Source organism: Pteronotus mesoamericanus, unplaced genomic scaffold (genome assembly GCF_021234165.1).
Source record: "Pteronotus mesoamericanus isolate MK-2021 breed Mesoamerican mustached bat unplaced genomic scaffold, CSHL_Meso_final contig_202, whole genome shotgun sequence".
NCBI lineage: Eukaryota > Metazoa > Chordata > Mammalia > Chiroptera > Mormoopidae > Pteronotus > Pteronotus mesoamericanus.
In genome coordinates, this window is record NW_026555086.1 from 3,841,634 (window position 1) to 3,863,401 (window position 21,768).

The 21,768-nt window shown below is 61.2% G+C and overlaps 1 protein-coding gene across 1 annotated transcript in view; it reads left to right on the forward strand.

Annotated features, from left to right (window-relative positions):
• Window positions 1-21,768, forward strand: part of NKD1 (NKD inhibitor of WNT signaling pathway 1) — a 59,288-nt gene that overhangs the window by 25,174 nt on the left and 12,346 nt on the right. Inside the window, exon 4 of the mRNA XM_054570239.1 lies at window positions 12,837-12,903. Within this exon, the coding sequence (XP_054426214.1) occupies window positions 12,837-12,903 (67 nt within the window). The remainder of the gene's footprint in view (window positions 1-12,836; window positions 12,904-21,768) is intronic.

Here is a 21,768-nt window from a genome sequence, read left to right on the forward strand (position 1 = left end):
CACCGCGGAAGCACTTGGCAAGTGTCAGCAGTTCCAATGATCAGCCTCCTTGCCAGTGACCCTAGGTCACAGGCACGGGGTCATTGGTGGCTACGGGGGCTGGCTTGTTTCTCCTGTTGGGCCTTCATGGACAATCACAGTTTCCTCCTTGTACAGCGGCCCCGCCGAGACTGTCTCTCCCTTCCTGGGGACAGCAGGGACCTCCTGACACCCCAGCCCCATCCTGCAGCCCCGGGGTCCCCCAGGGCTCTGGGCTGTCATCGGGAGGTGGAACAAGCCCCAGGTGCCCAGACCCAGGGCTCCAGGTGTCCGCCCCGTGGCCACAGGTGGCTGCACAGAGCCGGCCGAGGAAGGGGCGGGCCGCTCTGCTCGGGATGTGCTGCTTGGAGAAGAGAGAGCATTCGTTTTTGTTCCTTTTCCCTTAAAACTTGGCCTTCCAAGGGATTTTGTTCCAGGGTGGGGAAACCTGTCATTAGAGTCAGATTTGGACCACGTGGTGCCTTCCACCATCCAGGCTCTGACAGGCCTACAGAGGTGGCCAAAGTCCCTCGCTGGCCTTTGTACCACATAGATGGCTGGGCCCTGGGCTGGGACCCTGGCAGTTTCAGGGTCCTCTGCTCAGGAGCTGGCGGAGCATTGCGGGGTGTGTGGGGGCAGGCGCCCCAGCAGCTGGGCTGTGTCAGCCTCGGGGAGACAGGGTCCCTGCCGGCCAAGGAATTCTGGGCCCGAGTCGGAGGAGATGAAGCTGCGTTGGCCGCACATCCCGGGCCCTGGAAGGATGTGAGCACCCTGGGCAGCGGGCCCGGCTGGGGACTTGGGGCCGGAATGCCGGGAACTGAACGCTGGCCTGACTTCTGAGGCCCGGGGAGCTGGCTCTCCCGAGGCCCCGTGGCCTCCAACATCCAGCCGCCAGGCCTCTGCTCAGGCAGGGCCTGGCCTCCCCTCCCCTCGGCGCTACCCCCACCCGCCCCCACCCCCGCCCCTGCGGCTGTGCCTCAACCCCCGGGCCGCACAGTGTGTCTGACTCGATTTCTTCCTCTTCTGTCCAATTAGACTCTGTAACGGTAGTAAAAATAACAGCAGCCAGAACAACCGTGGTAACAGCTACTGTGTATCCAGACACTTCCATGTGCCACAGCCCATTGTGTGCGATGTTTCATCGCATCTTTGGCGACTTAATAAACACGCCCAGGAGCTCACCCTTCCGCCGCAGCATCTCGAGGATGCTGTTGCCCGCTGTGTGGGTGTTTATCAGACACACCGCCCACTACGTGCCGGGCCCCAGGCGCTCTTAGTACCTTCGCCGTTTCCAGACAAGCATCCCAGAGTGGGCAGCTCGCACGGGGGGCTGCGGTTTCCGCTCCCGCGGCCAGGCGCGAGAACCTGTCGGCCCCTCACGCAGGCCTGGCGGGGGCCCAAGGCGGAAGCAGAACCACCCACGCACACTGCCACCCCCTGCGGGTCAGACCAGCCGATGCTGAAGGCGGTCGCCGCCAGCCATCCCTTTTTAGGGAAGGAGGCGAGTCATCCTTTTCTGTTACAGGTGCACCTTCACGTGCTTTATAGGAACCTTTATTTTTATTTGTTGCACAGCATTTAGACAGAGCCTCTAACGAGCCAGGCGCTGTTCTCAGCGCTTTGCAAACGTCACCTAGTGTGATTGTCACGGCAACTCTGTGAGGTAGATATTATTTCCCTGTGCTGCAAAGGAGGAAACTGAGGCACAGGGAACTTGAACACCTTGCCCAGCGTCACACACCTGGTAGGTGACAGCGCTGAGACCCAAACCCCCGTCAGCCTGGGGCAGGGTCTGGGCCTCGTGTCCCCGAGGTCCTCTTGCGAGCTCGGGGCCAGTAGCTCTCCCGCCCGCTGCACAATGACCCTGATCGTTAACATTTTCTGAGGTGCACCCTGTGAGGCGGAGGCCGCTGGGGCCGGTCCTAGGCGTTTCGTGCAGGCATGTGTTGGCCCTTCACCCCACGCCGGGGCAGGCCTCCTGTTTCTGAGCCTGAGCTGCGCGTCTCTGTGGTCACCGCGGCGCCCTGCCTGGGTCAGAGCGCAAGGCGCGGGACCGACCCCAAGTGTGGTGGGGGGACACCTTCAGGTCCACAGACCGCCCTGCTGCTCCCCACGGCGCTCACGCTCCTGAGACAGGCAGCCCTGAGAGGCTGACCCGTGGCGCTGTGAGCGGGCGGTGGCCCTTCGGGGTGGCCTGAGACGGGAGAGGGACGGAGGTCGGGGCCTGGCTGAACTGACCCCGTCATGAGCCCGTGGGACTGTTGTAGCAGGAGAGACTTTGGGGAAACTGAGGCATAATGGAAGGCTCCCCGGCTCGCATTGTCCCTCACCGTGACCATGTGGGTCCCCCAAACAGGGCTGGGGAGGTAGGGCAAGACTACAGGGGGGTCTGCGTCGGTCAGAGACGGGGAGCCCCCGAGGGCTGCGGAGCAGGGAGGGACCCCGGGAAAACAAGGAGGCGGTGTGCCATCGCGTGCGGGGCGTGAGCCGAGGCGCCGGCGTGGCCCCGTGTTCCTCAGGGAGCCGAGCTCAGGCGGGGAGCCTGGCTGAACCAAGGAGTCAGGCGGGGAGGCCGCCTTCGGGCAGGCTGGGGGAGCCGCGTGGGATGGGCTGAGCCGCCCAGGCGGGCGCCGCCTGCTCACGCGCAGGCACCCTGGGCCGTGGGGGCGACGGCAGGGCCTGGTGCTTCGGTCGGAGAGGCCCCGCTCACCTGTCCGTTGTGCCTTCTGGGCAGCGACCCGGCTGCGGCGGAGGACAGAGCTGGCCGAGGCTGCCGGGGACGCTGGCCCTGTGTTTTGAGCAGGAGCCAGAGCTGGATTCTGGAACAGACGGCCGGCCCTGGCCCAGTCCGGGCTGGCCGCAGATCAAGGCGAGCCGTCACAGGGCACTGCCGCCGCCACGGCCCGGGAGCCGCTGTGCTGGGCGGCGCCTGCTCGGGTTGCTGTCCCCAGAGTCGCTACTGGCTCTGAGGACATTATCAGCCTGGCCCGGCCTGCCAGGGGTGGCACTACCCCAGCCAGGCCCCTCCTCCACGGTCCGTGGTCCGTGGTCCCTGCCCCGCAGCTCGCCCAGGATGTTTTGATCGACGCAGAGAAAGCACAGGACCTGCGGGGAGGAGGAAAAGGAGGGGCGCCCGCTTGCTTTCCCGGCCGCTGCCTGAGCTCCAGATGCCGGCCCGCTCTGTGGGGCCTGCAGGGATGAGGGAGACGTGTGCCGTCCCTGTCCTCCGCGAGTTGGCCCAGCCACGGCGGGGAGACTGGCGGTCCAAAAGCAATAGTGACGCGGAGCGCAAGGGCCGCAGTGGGCGTGGCAGGCGGCCGGCCCACGGCGCTGAGCCTGGGGCCCGGGGTGGGCTCCCCAGCCGAGGCCCGGAGTAGGAGTGAGGAGGTAGGTAGGAGGAGGGGTGCGTCGTGGGCAGGGCAGGCAGGGGTGGGGGGCGGGGGGACCGGGTGGAAGGCGTGGGCTGTGGGGGCAGTGGAGTCCGCCCGTTGTGGGTACAGCTCCTGCCGGTCCATTTCCCTGTGGCGGTTCCAGTCGCCCCTGTTGTCCTGCCCTGGTTGTTCATGTCCCCTTTCACTCTCAAAAGTGTCCCAGTTTGTGCTGTAAACTTACACGAGCACCCCAGACACAGGTACTAGTATCTCTGCTTTCCGCACGAGGACACTGAGGCTCACAGAGACTTGGGTTAGGCTTGAGGGAGACCCTGGGGCAGAACTGGGGTGGGAATGGAGCCTGTCTGACCTGAAGGCCCAGACTTTTCCATGACCCCAGGCTACCTTCTGCCGTGAAGTATAAAGTGACAGACGGGCCACCTGCATGTTCTCTGAGCATGGAGTCCGTGCCTGGCACCGTGCCGGGGGCAGGTGGGCTGAGAGGAGGCTGGGCTGAGCAGGGCTCATTCAGCAGCTCATAAGAGAACACAAGCTCAAACTGGCTTCACCAAAGGAGACAGTGTAGTGGTTCATTTAATCGAAAAGTCCAGGGAAAACCAGCTTCAGGTACAGCTTGATCCAGGCGCTCCAACAGTGTTGTCATGGCGCATTTTTTATTTCTTCCCCTCCTGGACCTGTTTTCCTCTGTGCTGGCTTTTTTCTTAGACAGAGTCCCCCAGTAAGGAGGTAAAGTGTTCTCCTCAGTGTCAGAGTCCCACTTTTGCATCTCATTGATGTCAGGGTATGAGAACAGACATCCTGAGCTGCCTCCCGTGGTCCCGGCTTGGGTCCTGTGCCCTGCCTTGTGGCCAGGGATGCACAGAGTTCTCGTGGGTCAGGCTGGGACGCGCCTCCGCCCTTGCGGTTTTGGGGGAGACATGAGCTCTGGCCATGCCTCATGGCTGGAAGTGGTGGAGGGGTAGGGCTTCCAGATGAAATACATAGAGGTGCGGGCCACAGAGTGTGGCTGGGGACTGCCGTCTGAGGGTCTGGGCTGGCGGGCGCTCAGCGCATGCTCCCTGGCTCCCATGGAGCTGAGCGGCTTCCGTTTGTATTCCCAGCCCCGCGGGGGACTGATCTTTTGCAGCCTGGTTTGCATGTGCTGACTCTGACTGTGGCTCTGCCGCTCCTGGACTTTGTGACCCTGGCCGAGTCCTGTCCCTCCTTGAGGTCTCAGCTTCCTAGGCTGTACTCTGAGAGATTCCTAACCCAAAGTTCACCAAAAGCATCAACATGCAATTTTACTTGCATGGCACTTTTTTTTTCCTGGGGGGAAATTCTCAGAGGAGTTTGGACTTCCCACAGGTCCGAACCTGTGAATGGGGGCTCTGGTCTGGCCCCAACATCCTGGGGGACACCAGGCGCCACATCGCGGGAGGCCTTGGCCCCTCCCAACCACACCACGCTCTTGCCTCCCCTTCCAGAGCCTCGGTCTCCTCCTTGGTGAGAGGGGTGCTTGCCCGTTGCTGACCTCTTAGGGCTGTTGGACGAGTCACATGACCAGGGAGGACAGGACCAGGTGCAGGTGGAATGGATGGAGTCCTTCTGTGACCACCTGCTTGCCCCCGGGCCTGGGAGCCTCCTCAGACCTTGGATGCTGGCCACATGACATCGTCCAGACCTCCACGGACTTCCCAGGGGACCACTCTGTGGTGAGGAGAGGCAGTGGGGCTGGAATCCCTTTTCAAAAAAAAAAAGTTGCAGGTCGTCGCTTGCCCGAGAGTGGGCATGGTTGAACGGGGGGCACTGGGGCAGGGAGCAGAGGGGCCCCCTCCCCCTCTCCGCGGCGGCCGTCTGCCATGCCCAGCTGGCCTCGCGCCATCTCTGGGATCAAAGCCTCGCCTGCGTTACACGACCGCAGAGAAGGGTCCTGCCGGCCCCCCGGCCTTGCTCTGCGCACAGCCGGGAGCCGCGCGAGGCTTGCGGTTTCTGGCCGGGGCGGGGGGTGCTCCCCGTGGCCTGCGGGCATGCGTGACTGGGGGAGGGAGCCGTGGGGCCCGGGGAAGGAGAAGCCGTTGCCTCCGCCTTCCTTCCAGCTGGAATCCAAAAATGGCCCACCGCACTGGGAAGTCGCAAACCTCACCCCCAAGACCGTGCCGCCGACTCCTGGGTGCAAGTCCTCTCAGGAGAGTGAGGGCTCCCACGACGCAGGAACGAGAGGACCTTGTTCCATCTTGTTTGTTAGGAGAAGCAAGAAGCCAAACCCCTCGGCTGGAGGCGGAGAAAATACCGCGCTTCCCGGGACTTCAGGCCGCACGGAGCCCCAGTGGGGCTGGCCTGAGCCGCGGGCCGGGGTGCACACCCTTCTCCCACAGCGAGGTGGCCCGTGGTCGGTGGGAACACTGTTCTCTGGTCGACAGGACAGCGCTGTCTGTCATTGTAAGCAGCCTGGCTCACGGCCATGCCACTCAGCAGGGCACACGCGCTGGACCCTGGCAGCAGACCCAGGGCCTGTCCCCGGGCCAGGAGCTGCTGCAGAGGCAGTCCCAGCTGCTCTGTGATCAGAGGTACATCACAGTCCCTCTGGCCTCTCCTGTTATCAGCACTCGCTGTGCGACGTGGCGGGTCCGTGGCGTGGCGGGTCCGGGGCCGGTGGGGTCAGCGGCATGGCAGGCAGGGGCACGGTGGGCCCGTGGCCAGGCAGTAGGGCAGCTGAGTGCAGGCGACGCTGCAGGTGCCGCTTGAGGCCTCACGGGGAGGTTGAGGCACTGCTGGGCGCCCCCGGACCAGGCGTACAGCATCTCTGCACACAGCGGACAGAAGAGAGGATGGGGGTGGGGAGAGAGAATGAAAGATGGGCCGAGAGGAGCAGCAGCAGCTCCGTTGGTGACAGGCCGGCCGCCTGGCGCTGGGCGGGCGCCTCACGTTAGCTCTCCTGCGCCCCCGCGGAGCTGACCCCCTGCTCTGGTGAGGAGACCGAGGCCCAAACAGGCGGAGTCATTCGTGCCAGGAAGCGGAGGGCTTCCCGTCAGACCCTCCAGTGAGTCACCTATGACCTTCTTGAGCCTCAGTTTCCTTGGGTTAAGCAGCAGCTCACAGGGTCGTGGGAGAGCTTAGCAACGGGCCTGTGTGCTGAGCAGGGCGCTAGGCACGGGTCAGGCGGTTGGTAATGAAATGTGATCACTGGGTCCTTTATTATTCGTGACCTCAGTCGCTCCCACGCTCTGCCAGCCCATCCCATGGCTTCCCCTGGAGAAACACCTTTGAGCACTAGCAGGAAAACCCCAGTCACACCAGCAGGAACCTTCCAAGTCCCCGTGAGGCGAGGCGTGGCCACGGGAGGCTGCAGGGCCCTGGGGGCGGGGGTGGCCACGGGCTCTGTCCGTGTCTCGCTTGAGAAGAGGTGCCACCTGCATGTTCTCTGAGCATGTTACAGACGGGTTTCCTTTCAGGAAAGAGCCCCTTGAGGTCTCCGTTCTGCAGGCATTTGGGAGGAGTGAGTCTGTTTCCCTGCCCGCCCTGAGCTGGCGGGGATCCCCGGCCCCTCCTGGCCTGTCCCTGGAGCCAGGGCCCCTGCGAGGCCTCCCCAGCGCTGCCCCCAGCCTCCTCTGCCCTCTCTCTGTGGTCACCTGTGTGACGCGGGCTTGCGTGTGGCAGAGGCTGGGGTTGAGCGAGTAGTTCTGCACGCTGGCTGCCGTGCAGGTGGGTAGAGTGGGTTCTAGAAGCCAGAGGAAGCCCTGGGGCGGGGGGCCCACAGAAGTAACAACGGTGCACAGGTTAGAGACTGGAGACAGGGACATGGGGGCCCAGAAAGACGGTGGCCCCGGTTTTCCTCCCACTCCCATGACCCCTGGGCGCAGCCCGAGGGCAGGGCTGCGTGGGTGTCTGGCGTCTCAGGGCATCTGTACTTGGGGGTCCGTGGGCATTGCTGCGGCCCCTGCCCCTTCTAGAGGCGAGCAGCCCAGGGTGGAAGGGCGCTCACGCAGCTTTTTCTCCGTACGTGACCCTAGTCACTCGATCCGCTGGCGGAGCCTTGGGTCCCTCTTTTGTAAAGTGGGTTATTGGGTGGGGTTTTGTTGAATTAGGTTTGAATAACCCAAGATACACAGGAGTATACTCATCTGAAAAATTGGAAAGTTTCTTCTCTGGCCAGGCAGCTCCGTTGGTTGGAGCCTTATCCCATGTGCCAAAAGGTTGTGGGTTCGATTCCTGGTCAGGACACAGATGGGAGGCAACCTATTGACGTTTCTCTCTCTCCCCCCCCTCGCTCCCACTCCTTTCTTCCCCTTCCTCTTGCTCTAAAATCAAAAACACATCCTCAGGTGAGGATGAAAAAAAATCAGAACAGTTCTGCTAACGCTGAGTTTCTGACCCCCTTTCCATCCATCCATCTTCTCCTTCCCGCCCCTGAGGGTGACTGCGGGCTCGCGCACACGTGGGTGATCCCACGGTGCAGGTGCGTGTGTGATCTTTTCTCTGATGTGCACGTGGCATCGCACCGCATCTTCGCTGCGGCGTGTGCGCTGCGCGTCGGTGTTTGCAGACCTGCCGGCTCTTTGGAACCACTGTGTTGGGTTCCGCCGCGCAGACCCCGCAGTTTCCTCTGAGGAGCATTCTGCCTGTTTCTGACTCTTGGTTCCTGGGGACAGTGCAGCCCTCAACGTCAGTGCACTCGAATGGGCCTCCCTGGTGCCCACGCGTGAGGGTGGTCCCAGGGTGGACGCCGAGGCCTCGCCACACTGGGCTCTTGCAGGGGTAAGTGCAAGAACGTCCCGAGCACGTGGTGAAGTCAGGCCCTGCAGGGGGAGGACAGAAGGCCATACTTTGTGTCCCCACCTTTGCATCTGACACCGCCCTCCGTATTTTGTCTCTTGGACACTAAGTCCCCCTTTTACAGGACAGCAAAATGGGGGCCAGTGGGGTTCAGCGAAGCGTCTGCTGCCTCATGGCTCCAGCGGGTTCTGGGAACGGAGGAGCCTGCCCAGCAGCAGGGGCGTGCTCTCAGCGGGGCCTGCCCGCAGGGGTGTGGCCCCCAGGACGCGGCCGGGCTGCTCTGCGCAGTGTGCTGGGATGAGGGAGCGCGCCAGGAATTTCTGGGGCAGCTCCAGGGCAGGCTGCTTGGATGGAAGGGCTTCGGGGTGGCTGGGTCCTGCCTCCCAGCCTTCGCGTCCCCGGCCGGCGGGTCCCGAGCCCTCGCATTCCTGGGATCTCTGAGTAGCACGGGTTCCGTGGGCACCAGGAGTTTCCTTTGAAACCCGTGGCACCAACATCTGTTAGCTCTTAGGGCCCAGAAAAATTGACAAAGAACTGCTGGGGCAGGCGGCGGGGAAGATATTAAGCTCAGGAGCGTGGAGTCGCAAAGACAAAGAGGAAAAACCCCGACTGAACTCAGCCCGCTCCCCAAGGCCCTGCTTTGATGTGGTTTCCCGTCCCCGGAGGCCTTATAAGGCGTTGTGCCTGTGATTCTGGGCTCAGGGCTGGTACGGGCTGCACAGGCCCGCCCAGGGGAGCCGGCCTCTCTGCCTGGGGCCGTGCAGGGTGGAGGGGGAAGTGCTGGGTGTGGGAAGGCAGGGACAGCAAGGCAGGACGTTGGGGCAGGACTTTGGGTCCAGGAGGCCTTCGATGTGAACTTGGAGCAAAGACTGGGGCCCGCTGTGCTGGGCGCCAGAGGAAAGGGGGCCCGGGAGCTGGCGGGGAGGGTGGTGGGCAGAGGGACAGCTTCTCACGGGGCAGCGGGCTCTGGAGCCAGACGGCCCGCTTTTGGTCCTGGCTCTGATGCCAGCTATGTGACCTTGGGCAAGTCACTCATCCAGCGCCTGAGTTGTCTCATCTGTAAAGTGGGGGTGATAATGGTGCTGCCTCAAAGGGTCGCTGCAAGGACCAGGTGCAAAGCACGAGAACTCGCGAGCCAGGCTGGGAGCGAGGTTCCAGGGGCCTGCGGGGCGCCTGGGGTCTGGCCAGCCTTCCAGGGGCCTCCCAGCAACGCTCTGGTGGCCGTCTGACAGTGAGAGGAGAAACAATGAGCAGTCACTGCCGATCTCTGGGACACAAGGCCAAGCACTTGACATCCAGTGGCTGACTTAACCCGCCCGTGCATGTGAGATATGGTCGGGGCCGTCCTTCCTGTGCACACGTTGGAGAGAAGCCCCTTCACCCGGGGACCCAGCTCGTGTGAGGCAGAGCCAGGATTTGAACCGTGGTCTCAGCAGCCCCAGTTCCATGCTCTGGACCCCCTGCGCCCTTTGCGCCCCCTGCACCCTCTGGACCCCCCCCACCACGGGCAGCTCCTTGCTGTCAAGGGGCCCCAGTGCCTTCCTGCAGGGTGGTCCTGAGCACCTGGACTGGGACCTTGCATGCAGGGCTCCTGCCCAGGGCTGTGCCAAGTCCCACTCCCAGTGGGGAAGGGCTGTGGGGACCCTCTGGACAGACGGGACGACTTGGCTCCTGACCCGCAAGAGCTGCCGGCCTGGCTGGTTTTCTTGTACTTTTTTTGGTGTGATCCTTGGTCCCTGGCAAGTCCCTCTGTCCCCGGGCCCACAGCAGCCCTGATCTCACTGTACAAGCTCAGGCAGAGCATCGAGGGAGGCGGCGTGAATCGGGGCCCCACCGCTCGGCGGCTGCAGGCCAGCGCCAGCCGCCTGGCCTCCGGAGCCTGCCCCTCATCGCAGCGCAGGGCTGGTGGGAAGCCGTTTCTGTGGCGGATCCGGGGAAGGGTCCCCGAGCGCGTGGAAAGGGATGCAAGTGGCTGTCGCGAGTGTTGCTTTCCTGTCTCATATGGTCCTTGACGGTCAAGGGCACTTTCTTGGGAGGAACAAACCTAATGACAATCACACCTGTCCCTTTACCATTTGCAAATCATTTTTACGAGCGTTTATCCCGTGAGGGATGGAAAGAGCAGGGCCGTTGGGACAATTAAAGGACTTAATACATATAAGGTGCCTGGCACAAGAAATGCACAGGAAGTGCCCGCTGTCATATTATTGATGTTTGTCACTGTGCCCATTTAATAGATAAGCAGACTGAGGTTCCGAGAAGGCAGCAGCTGGCTACAGGTCTGGGGCGCAGGAGGCCAGGGAGGCAGGACGTGACCCTGGGCCTGGCTCAGGATCCCACGTCGCCTCTGGCCTAGCGAGTCAGCCACTTGAGGACCACAGATGCTGCCTTGCACGGGCCCTGGGCCGGCTGGCTCGGCGAGCGCAATGAATTTCTGCCGTCCTTGAGCATCTGCCGTGTGTCAGGGACCCTGTGCTGAGGTGCTTTTGAACTGTCATCCGGAGCAGAGCACGGCTTAGCGGCAAGAGGCGACCCCCGCCCTGGCCGGGTCCCTGCTCGGACGCATCAGGGAGCGCAGTCCCCCCAGCAGACAGTTCTTCGCGGCGGAGCACGGAAGCCGCCATCAGAGCGACGACTGTGGGCGCGTCCCACACCCTGAGAGGCATCGTCGCGGGGTCCTGGACGGCTGCTGTGTCGCTGGTGACATCCGGAGTCTCTCCGCTGTGCCACGTGTGCCGGCAGAAAGACGCAGGGGCTCCCGAGCCTTTGTCGCGGAGGTCCCGCCGGGGGCGGTCAGGGTGGTGGCCGAGGCCGGCGGTCAGCGGAGCCCCGCCCGCTCTCCAGACGACCCCGGCAGGAGGTCGTCTGCGGTTCCCGTGAAGACGGTCACCGGCTCCTGGGAGCAGGGCCGCCTGGCGGTCTTTCGGCCGCGGCAGCCTCTGTCTTCCTCTGGCATGAAAGATCGGCTTTAATTGGCTGCTGGGGTGTCCCAGGCATCCCATGATGCCACCCGAGCGCGTCCCCTTCCTGTCACCGTCTCCCGGCTCCCCGTCAACTCCGGCTCTCTTCACAGCAGCAGCCAGTTTGCAGGCCCGGGAAAGGCTCGGTGACTGTAATGGGCAGAGGAGGGGAGAGGAGCCGTCCTGGCTTGGGAATCAGGGAGCTGGGTTCTGGCGTCAGGGGGCACCAGAGTCTGAGTGGCCACCTTCTAACAGCCTTTAAGGAAGAGAATGCAGTGCCCAGAACGACTTGAAAGAAGAGAACAGGGAAGACCAGCCCTAGCCCGTAAAATGTGAGCTGTTTGTCTTTAAAACAAAACAAAACAAAACAAAACAAAACAAAACAGGAGAGTCGCCCCCAGCTGTGCCCAGTTGATGAGATCAACTATACAAAGCATTTAACGTTTTTTAATCAAGACGAGCACCAGCTTTTCTTTTAAGCGTCTGAGGTGTAGGATTTTTTCCCCCTGATTTTTCAAGGAGAGGGTGCTTTTTCTTTCTCTTTTCCCTTTTCACTTTTTGTTTTTTTTCTTTTTTCAAAAAGGGCAGTTGGTGACAGCCTGCTGAGTTTGGGCTTTTTTATCACTTTTCATTTTGCGGTTTGAGAAGCGCTGCCGTAGTGTGATTGTGGGCATCGGGAGAGAGAAAACAGTGCAACCCGCCTCCCCCCGCAAAACTCATCACTCCCCCAAAGGGGAGCGCTCCTCAAAGTGGGTTCCTCGGAAGACACGTCCTGTGTCATGCTTTGGAGACACAGAACTCCGGGGTCTCACGGGGCTTGAGGAGTACAGCGTAAGCGGCCATGCTATTTGGGTGCTTGGTGTCCCTTGCCATTGTAAGACGTGCAGTAAGGGACCTCTTTAACTTTGTTTAAAATTATCTTTTTTGGTCATAGAACTCTTCCTGGCAGGAAACAAATAAATACAGAAGACGGTCTGACAACTGGCCGTGGCCTCTTGTCTGGAGTCACCCTGGGGGCCGCGGTCGGACGGACGGGGCCCTGGTGGACATCCCAGAACTTCCCCAGCCTGCGGACTAACCAGGCCCCACTGGACCCCCTGGCATGGCAGTCTGAGCGGGGCAGGGGGCAGCCCTGCCCTCTGGGTTGAGATGCCAGGCAGGGCGTGCGCAGGGGTCGGGCCAGTTGCCGGAAGGCGTGCGTGCTGGGGGGACGTGGGAGGCGGGATCGAAGCCAGAGTGTGGAGACGAGGAGCCCACCCTGGAGCCCCCGCCTCGCTGTATAAGCCGCCCGACAGCCCGCCTGGGACCCTCCGCTGGGGGGGGTGCACACTCAGGTCTCTTCTGGAGACCCCCCGCCCCCCGCTAAGAAGGCTCAGTTCGCTCAGAGGGACGGATGAGGGACGTTTTCTGATCTTGTCTTGGTCTTTCTCTGGGGTCTCTTTCTGAGGGAGAAGTGGGATGCGTTGTGGTTCTTCATGGTGGGCTGTTGGCCGAGAAAACGTACGCCCCACGAAGCCGTGTGACAGTGGCTTTTCCGGGGTGGCAGGCGCTGCCTCAGGTGGCCTAAATTCCCATCAGAACCGTCAGAACAGGGGCCCTTCTTCCTTGTGACCAGCCAGACACAGGTTCACGATGCCACCTTCTCTGTCCCAGGGCCAGGCACCCGCCTGACCCTGATATGTCCTTAGTGTCCCTGTCTTGTCTTCTCCTCTAGGAGCTCGTGGGCGAGGTTTTCAGAGAAACGCTCAGCGAGGACGAAGAGGAAGACTTTCGACTGGAAGGTACTGAAACCCATCACCTTCCTCCCAGAAGGCAGTGAGGTGGCGAAGGGGCCATCTGGTCTACCATGCCCTGCACCCTCTCCAGGAAATATGCACACCCGGTGGAGGACAGGACTCTGGGTGGGGGTAGGAGGGGCTGAGGAGCAAGAGGGAAGGGTGGCTTCCATAGTCCGGGCCCAGAATGGAGCCAGACCACCTGGGTCCACATCCCGGCCCTGCCCTGTGTCAGCTGCGGGCCCTTGGACAGGTCGTCTGTCCTCTGCTTCTCCAAGGGGAGGTGATCACGGTGGCTCCTCATAGGCCCCTGCCACAGGGTCAGGCAGGTAGTCAGCCCTCCCTGAGGGAGCTGTTATCTTTCCCATCTCCCCATTCATTCACTCGCCTGGAGCCCACGTGAGCGTGTGCACACAGACAGGGAGCGAACCGGGTGGCATCGGGCTGCATCCCCCGCCCCCACCAGCTGCGTGTCAGACCTCTGGGCAGTCTGGGCACCTTGCCAGTCACAGGTGGGTTCAGGCCCATCCTGGGGCCACTGGGCCACCGCCGACGAGGGGGGCGTTGCGAGCCACTAGCCTGCCTCGGTCTCCCCACCGGGGATTGGACTGGGTTGTGGCGGTCAAGTTGTTCAGTCTCTTTTTTCAAACAAAAGCTTCCCAGAAGCACAAAACGTAAAGCAGTCAGAGCAGGTTGCGGGAAGATACGTATGTTACATACATACGTATGTATGATATGTATGGGAAGATAGGTATGTTACAGACAGCGTGTTCTCTCACATAAATAACGGCACCAGACAGGACTCTGTGTTTCCTTGTGTGTGTGTGTGCCTACCACATATGTGTGTTAGAGTGTAGCTAGAGGCCTGGACAGGCAACAGCAGTCCTGGACCCGCGAGGAGGAGCCTAACGTCGGAAACATGGTCCCAGGGACTATAATGTTGCTGTAATTAATGCTTTACCTCCTACAAGAATGTAATCACGTATTCCCTGCGAAATGAAAGACTAACGACAGGATTAAAAAGTGAAAACAGTGAGTGAATAAAGCAGTAAGAGTGGCTGCTGTGGCTCGCGCTTGGCCTGCCCGCCCAGGAGGGCGGCTGGGCCCAGGGACCCGCAGTGGCTCTCTGCCTGCCCACCTCAGGGTGCGGGACGTGGCTGTGACCAGCAGGCCACCGCGGTGCCTGGCCGGGGAGCGCAGGTGCTGTGAGTCCTGGCCTCCGAGAGGCATCCACCTGGCTGGGCGGCGGCGGGGGGGGGGGTGCGGCCGGGGGGCTGCAGGCATCCCTGCGCATGGGCTGGCCGAGCAGAGCAAGCCGAAGCCTGAATCTCTTCTTTGTCTTCTGTTGGCCAAGTTCATTGCCTCTTGGCGGGCTGGAGGCTGTTTAAGGGAGGAAAAAAAGGCCATCTGAGGCGCGAAGATAAAAAGAAGTCTTTTAGCCATCCCAGGAGAGGATGGCTTTAGCGCCTGCGTTGTTCTGTAAAGCCGGCCCTAATCCAGCGTCTTAACCGCCTTAACTGGCCAGCTGGGAGCGCGCTGGATGGGAGATTAAGGCCCGGCTTGGTGCTGGGCAGGGGCTGCTGGGCTCCTTTTGAACTGTGGCGAGAACAAAGTAAACATCAAAGGTCCCAGGCTCAGGGCTGGCCGGGCGTGGCAGGGGCAGGACACGTGGCTGGCGTGGGGAGAAGCCCCTCCCAGGGCTGCGAGCACAGGGGCTGCGCAGCCCCCCACTTCACTCCAGTGGGGCGTGCTGGGGCCTCGGACGGGAGGGCACGGCTGGCGCCAGGCCTGTGTGGCAGACCTGTGCCACCCCGAGCCGCCTCCGGGAAGCGCCGGGTCTGGGGTCTCCGCCCGACCCAGCTCAGGCCACAGCTACTGCTCTGCGCCCCTCAGAGGGTCCCCTTCCCTCCCGAGTGCTGCCCCCACAGGCCCAGCCTCTTGGCTCGCTTCTGCCTCTCGCCTTTGGCCTCTGCCCACTGCGCCCCACCCGCCCTGCATCCCCAAGTGCCTCGTTCTGGCCTTTGGCCTCTTTGCTTGGAGGGGACCGCAGGCAGAGTGCAGTCTGCGTGGCATTTTCTATAGAACGCTAACTTCATAGAACCTGAAGGAGCCCTCAAAGCCACCAATGTTAGGTGGCCCCTTTCTTTGGGGGTCTAGCTGCTTCCCTGCGGGCCCCGCAGCCTGGGGTGGGCCTGGCAGAGCCTGGGGCGTCTCTGCTTCCCCGGCCCAGGTGTGGCTGCGCCCGCAGCTGCTGGTCCTGCCAAGCAGGGCGGTGGTGTCAGGGCTGAGCCCTGGGGGCCTGCCCCAGGGTGCCCGGCCGGCACCCTGCCTCCCCAGCCGTCCGCTTTCGGGTCCGACTCTCCGGGAGTCTGCAGGTCAGACACCGGCTCCTGCCGGGCTTTCCCGCGACTCACTGTGTTGGCCTTGGGGGAGCCGCTTGGCCTCTCTGCACCTCAGCTTCCTCACTGGGGACAATCAGAGCACCTCTCCCTTGGAGTTTCTGTGAAGGGAGGTCGTCCCCGTACCCCCAGACAGCAGCCCTGGCCTGGAGGAGGTGCCGGGGTACATGAGCTGTGGGGATTCGTATGGTTTCGGGGTCCACCTTCCTTGACGCGGGGCGACCAGCGGTTAGCATCCTTTATTGTCCAGATCAAACAGGGCCTGTTTCCAAAGCTCCTCTAATCCTGTCAGAGTCTCTGAAGGGCCTGGCAGGCTGGAAGTGCTCAGCAAGTCCTCATCAGAAGAATGAAGTGAATCCCAGGAAGTCCCTGAAGTCAGGTGACCCTCTCCCTCAGGCCCCCCAGCTGGGCCGCGGCCCGGGCCAGTCTGTCCAGATGCCCAGGTGTGGGTCCAGGTGTGAGACGGCAGAGCCCAGGAGCCCTGGGGGAGGGGGGCCTTTCATTTGTCCCCGCATTTGTAGTTGGAAAGCTGAGGCCAGAGAGGGGATGGAACCTGTCCAAGGTCACCCAGCAGGTGGAGAACAGAGCTCAGGCTCTAAGTCCTCCCCATTTGACTGAGCGTCTGCTGTGTGTGGGGGCCCGGGGACCCTGCTGGGGGGGCCCTGGGTTCTCAGCCTCAAGCGAGGTGGGTGTCAGGGCTTTCAGGTGATGGAGGCAGCTGGTGAATAGGTAAAGCAGGGAGTGCGCAGGCAAGTTTCCGGCAGTGGTAAAACCCCGCGAAAGGTTGCATGTGACAAGGCCTCTCCGAGGAGGTGACATTTTAACTGAGATGCAGATTCCGGGAAGGAACCAGTCATGGGCGGATGTGGGGGGAGGGCAGCCCCAAGGAGCGAGCAAAACCCCAGGTGGAAGGAGCTTGGGGTCCCGGGGAGACCAGAGGGGAGGTGGCCCACAGGGCAGGAGGGGCTCGGGCGGAGGGCAGGGCCAGGCGCTTGGGCCTGACGCTGCTTTTGAAAGAGAAACCTTTGGAAAGTGGGGGTAGGGGGGTCCAGGTTCGGACCTCATTTCAGCGGGATGGCTGTGGCTGCGGGGAAGGATGGACCGCGCGGAGGGAGGAGGGAGGCCAAGAGAACGGACGGCGGAAGCAGCGGGGTCGGCGAGAGGCAGTGGCGTGGCGCAGCACGGGAGCCGTGGGCTGGGAGAAGAGGGTGGGCCTGAGGGGGGCGTGAGGGAGAGAACGGGGTCCCGGACACACCTTAGACATTGTGCTTAAGGAACTAAGAAAACCTTGGTGTCACTTGTGAAGCGGACGTTTTCGCAGGTGACCATTGGGGCTTTTGTTTTTGGACGTGTTGGAATCAAGATGCCTGCGGGACATGCAAGTAGAGATGCTGAGCAGACAGGTGCTCACTGAGCCTGGAGTTCAGAGAGCGGCTGGGAGAGAGAGCCAGCTTCACCTGGGGACACAGGGAGCCCTGCAGGGTTCCTGGCGAGGCGGGTCCCCCCGAGGGACCGGCTGGAGGGCCTGGGAGCCTGAGAAGAAGGGGAGTCACTCGGGAGCAGCAGCCCTGGCCGCCCCCGCCCCCCCGCCAGCCCTGCCCCCACCGCGGAGCGGCCGGGTGGGCCGCGCCCGCTGGCCCCCTCTGCCTCCGTTCAGAGCCCGCCCTGCTGGCCTGCCACTCGCCCGACTCCACTCCTCGGCAGTCCCCAGAAGCCCAGGTTTCAGCAGTGACAGCAGTTTCTCTCAAGTCTGTTCTTCATAAAAGCTCAGCATGAACAGTGGAAATTCTGACTTTGTCAGGTGCCGAGGAGGCTTTAATAGTTTCAAGTAGCTCGGGGTTAGATTTTTAAAGTTGCATTTCATCACATGTTTTAACTTGGGCGGGGACAGGGAACAGTGGAAGGGACATGATATTTTTAGCCCAAAGAAGGCTTTTTTCCCTTTCCCTGTCCCTCTCCCGGCGTGTCCCCTCCGCCCCCCCGAACAGATGTTTCGTCTCAGTCCTATTTGAACCTCAAAGTAGAGTGGCCATCCACCTTCTACTCTGATGAGGAAAAAGGGCCGGAGTGCTATTTGTTGGAAGGGTTTTTCCCCCCTCTTTTTTTTTTTCCTCCCTTTCCTCTTTCCCCTCAGCCACAACTGGCCCTTCAATAAAATCTGCTTGCAGTAAAATGCAGCCTGGTTGGGGGCGGCGGCGCGGCAGGCTGCTGGCGAGACCCTGCGTGGCGTGGCTGGTCTCCGGAAGGCGGGCGCGGCGAGAAGCCACCTTAGCGAGTCCTGCGCTGGGTAAATTACTGCTTTAGGGGTGGTGGTTTTTCCTGAAAAGCAGGGGCTCTAAGTGGGGCATTGTCAATATAGGATTTTTTTGGTTCTTTTGGATATTCTACCCAAACTTGCTTAAGCCTTGGCTCATGGAATTGAAAAATTTGAGGGTTAAAAGGACGGACTGGATGCAGGAGGTCAAGCTTGTCATCCACCTGCAGGTACTTGCTGCCTCCGTCCCTCGCCGCCACCTCTCCCTCTGCCCTCTGTTAGCCCTTCTGCTGAAGGTGGCCAAGGGGGCGACCCAGCCCTAGGCACTCACACCCTCAGAGCTCAGCCACCGCAGGGGAGAGCCGGCAGGCCCCCATCCTCCTTGCGGAAGTTTGGTTCTCGCTTTAGCGGCCGAGCTGGACGTAGGTTTGTGGGACCCCCAGCTCAGGTCTGGGGCACCTTCTTTAAGAAAAAGAAAGCACGATTCTTTTATAACTATGACCCATATATGTCCCACTAAACCTAAATAAATACATCTGCAACTGCACCTCCCCTTAGCTGGATTCCACAGACGCCGCTTCAATACCACGTGAAAGGGGTCAGGAGTGGGGTCAGAACGGAGAGAGACAAGCAGGCTTAACCGATCGAGGAGAAAAATGCCTGAGTTTGAAAACGCCAGAGAAAGAACCCTGTGAACTAATTGCTGGTTCCAAGTTGGAAGAGGCCTGTGCCCACGAGGGTGCAGAAGTCTTGTTCGTGCCCTTGACTGTGAACTTGGCTGCTGACCTAGGACCAGCCACAGTGGCCTTCAGGGCAAGACAAGCGGAGTCGGGCCTGGGCTCCGAGTGTTCCCCCGGAGCCGCAGTGGGATCAGCCCCCTAACCCACTCAGGTTGCGGCCGAGGAGCGGGGGCCACCAGGCGAGCCCCAGATGCTGTGTTCAGCAGGAGAACGGCTGTGGGACAGGCGGGGGCAGGTGTCCACGACTGTGGTGTGACAAGGTGGACGGTCCAGAGGCCGGGGCAGGCAGGTGGGATTTCAGTTCTTCTGCTTCTACACCGTCTGGCTTCAAATCCTAGGTCTGTGACTTGTTTCACTTTGACGATGGTGATGAGCTCGATCCAGTGGGCAGGCTCCGCGTGGGCCCTCTGAGCGCGTCCCACAGGGTGCGGAAGCACTTCTCCGAGGCAGGGCGCCGCAGCTGAAGACCTGGGCGGGAGGGGATTGGGAGAGACAGAAGGATGCCCTTGGCAGGGGTCACGCCCGAGGGCGCGGCAGGGTCACGAGGAGGGAAAAGAGCAGTTCGGGGAGGAGGGGAGGGACAGGGCTGAGTGGCAGGAGCAGGCGGATCCTTTTCAGGAGAGAAACGGCCTGATCAAGTTTGCCCTTTAAGCTGCATCTCCTCTTCTGTCCAATGCAAACGGTAGCATGAAGGAGTCCGTGAAATAATAGATGTCCCCACTCAACGTCCCCGCATCCCCAGCCCTCAGGGCTGTGCAGATCGGTGTGTCTCTGCGACCCTCCCCGAGAAGGACCTCTGCATGTAATGCAAGAAACCATTTGGCCTGGAATGAGCACACGATCCCTTTCTCTTTTTACGTGCAGCAGATTAACCCGCCTAATTATATTTGGCATAGGCTAATATTAAAATTCATCTGCCTGCCCTCTAACAGCTGTCGCGGGGGGGTTGGGGAGTCAGAAGCATCCTGGCAGGCCATCCTCAGACGAAAATATTTGCGGCAGATAATCCGTACGTGGACCATTGAGAAAGGACGGTGGATGTGCTAGGGCAAGTATCCAAACTCCAGCCGGGAAGCTCCGGCCTGTGTTAAATCTTAACGTTGTGTTAGCTGAGCGCCCGCCAGGTACCTGGCCTGAAAGAGGTGTCTGCCACGCATCTGAGTGTTAAGAGTCATTTCTGGTCCTTGGTGGGGCTGATTTAGTCATAACTGTGTTTCAAATTTGTCTCTTCTTTCAAAGTTTAATGTCAACCAGGCCTTTCTGGATTGTGTTAAAGTAAGCGGGCCTTTGCCGGTACCGTGTAGGGTTTGGAGCGTAGCCTAAGTACAAGATTCACGAGCAGTCTACCCCTTTCCAATCATCCTCTTCCCTACCCCAGTCCCCAGGCTCAGTCGAGCCGGAATTTACGGTGCCTCTGTTACGTGGCCTTCCTCATGGCTGCCAGTGGGGCTTGGCGCAGTTCAGCACACCATGGGGGGTCCACGTGTGGCACCTGCTGTCCACTGCGGGCAGCACAGGGCCAGGAGCCAGCAGCGCCCCAGCTCTCAGGAGACGTGTGCCGTGGCTGCGTCGACGTGGCCGGCCTCTGCGAAACCGTCAGAGGGTCCGAGAGAGGACCGCACCAAGGGCTAGATGGAGCGAGTTTAGCCAGCACTCCGCTGGCAACAACCAAGTTCTGTGCACGTCAGGAAAAGGGGACCCGCCTCTAGACACCTTTCATCATCTGTCCGAAAAGTGTCACGCACACCCCACGCATCCCGGCTGCCGAGCGCGGGTGCGGCACCTCCTACGGTTGTACAGCAGCGCACGGCCCGCTTCTCTCAGCCAGTCTCCCAGTGACCCCAAATGACTCTGCCCCCCAGCCTGGGGGTGGGGGCGGGGAGGAGCCCTGAGGTGCTCATCCTGCCTAGGCGGGTGGGGTGCGGCTGGCTGGCGGGTCTGTTTTATTCGCAGCCCTTCCTCTTCTCACAGTGTTTGGGTGGCGCCAGCTGTCAGCAGCTCGTGCCGGGTCTGCCGTGCCATCCTGACCCCAGGCTCCCGCTCTTTGCCAGGGTAAACAGTCCCCAGAAAGTGGCGGTGGCTCTCCCGGCGCGCTGTCCCAAATGAGCCCGGTGTGCCTCCTGCCATCGGGCCCACGGGTGGGGGCGGGGGTGGGGGCAGGAGCCTAGACCAGGACCCACGTCGCCACCATGCAGGTACCGCTCTCGGAGCCCAGAGCCCCTCAGCCACCCTCTCCTTTCTCTCTCTCTCTCCGTTCTCCTCCCCCCTCCATTTTTTTAAACTGGGGGAGGGGAGAGGGAAGAGACTGTCTTTGATCTCAGTGGAGGAAAAAAGTCTGTTCTGTTCAGGCTTTTGGCTAACACAACAAACAGTGTTTAAAATTTAACTTTGCTTAATTAATTAGTAATTCTGTTTAATGCTGTCTGATCTCCCTCCAAAAGGTATTTTGAAGCTTGAGAAGGGAACATCAAAGGGAGCCGGGTGAAGATGGTCAAGTAATGCATTTAATCTGGCAGTTGCTGGGGGTGGAGCGATGCCAGGCAGGAGCGAGCGTGGCGGGGGCGGCGGTGGCAGCGTCATCTGGTAAACACAGCCCTCCCTCCTCCTCCTTGAGGCCACTGCGTGGGGCGGGGAGCAGTTTGCAAAGAAAAGGCCCTTCACCCACTGCCCCCGGACTCGTTTGAGCTGAGGATGGGTTGCCTGCCTTCCGTGGCCACCGTGTCTGGCGAGCAGGCTGTGGGCTGTGCAGGGGTTGCCAGCCGAGCAGGTGGGCAGCAGGTGAGACCCCGCCTGTGCCCTGCTGATGAGGGTGCCCGGTCGGGGAGAAGGCTGTGTTTACCAAGGGCCAGGAGGAGATGTATCCTGGGCTCTGTGGACTGTGTGTCAATGTAACTGTCCCAATAAAACTTTATTTACAAAAACTGGCCGTGGGCAGGCTTTGGCCCCCGGGAGCGTGGCTTGCCAATCCTGCTCTATCGTCACCCCCGGGTTCTCCAGAGGCAAGTGACAGGCTTTGCTGTTCTCCTACTCTCCCTTTCTCTCTCTTTCTCCCTTTTTCTCCTAGTTTCTCCTTTCCTCTTTCGAATGAGCAGCATCTCCTGTTGTTGCTGCGACTTGCAATTGAAGAGTTACCAGAGTCCCTTGAAATTATGCCCCCCCAAAGATCATCCCCGGGAAAGCAAACCGCTGGGCTGAGCAGGCGTAAGAGGCAGAATGGGCTCGGAATCTGGGGCTGCAGCCCGTTGCGATAGCAGCATCGTTCTCTTTGCTGAGGTTGGATGGAGGGATGGGGGGTGGGCAGATGGACGGACCCAATGGTGGGCAGGGATTTGCTCTGCAGAGGGATGCACGTGGGCAGGTGCTGGTTTGGCAGCGTGTGGTTCCGGAGGGCCCATGTGGATGCAGAAGCTTGGCCCCCGAGTCCCGGCCCCTGACTCTGGCATTGGGGTCTGCAAAGCTTTTTGATGGGTTCTCTGAT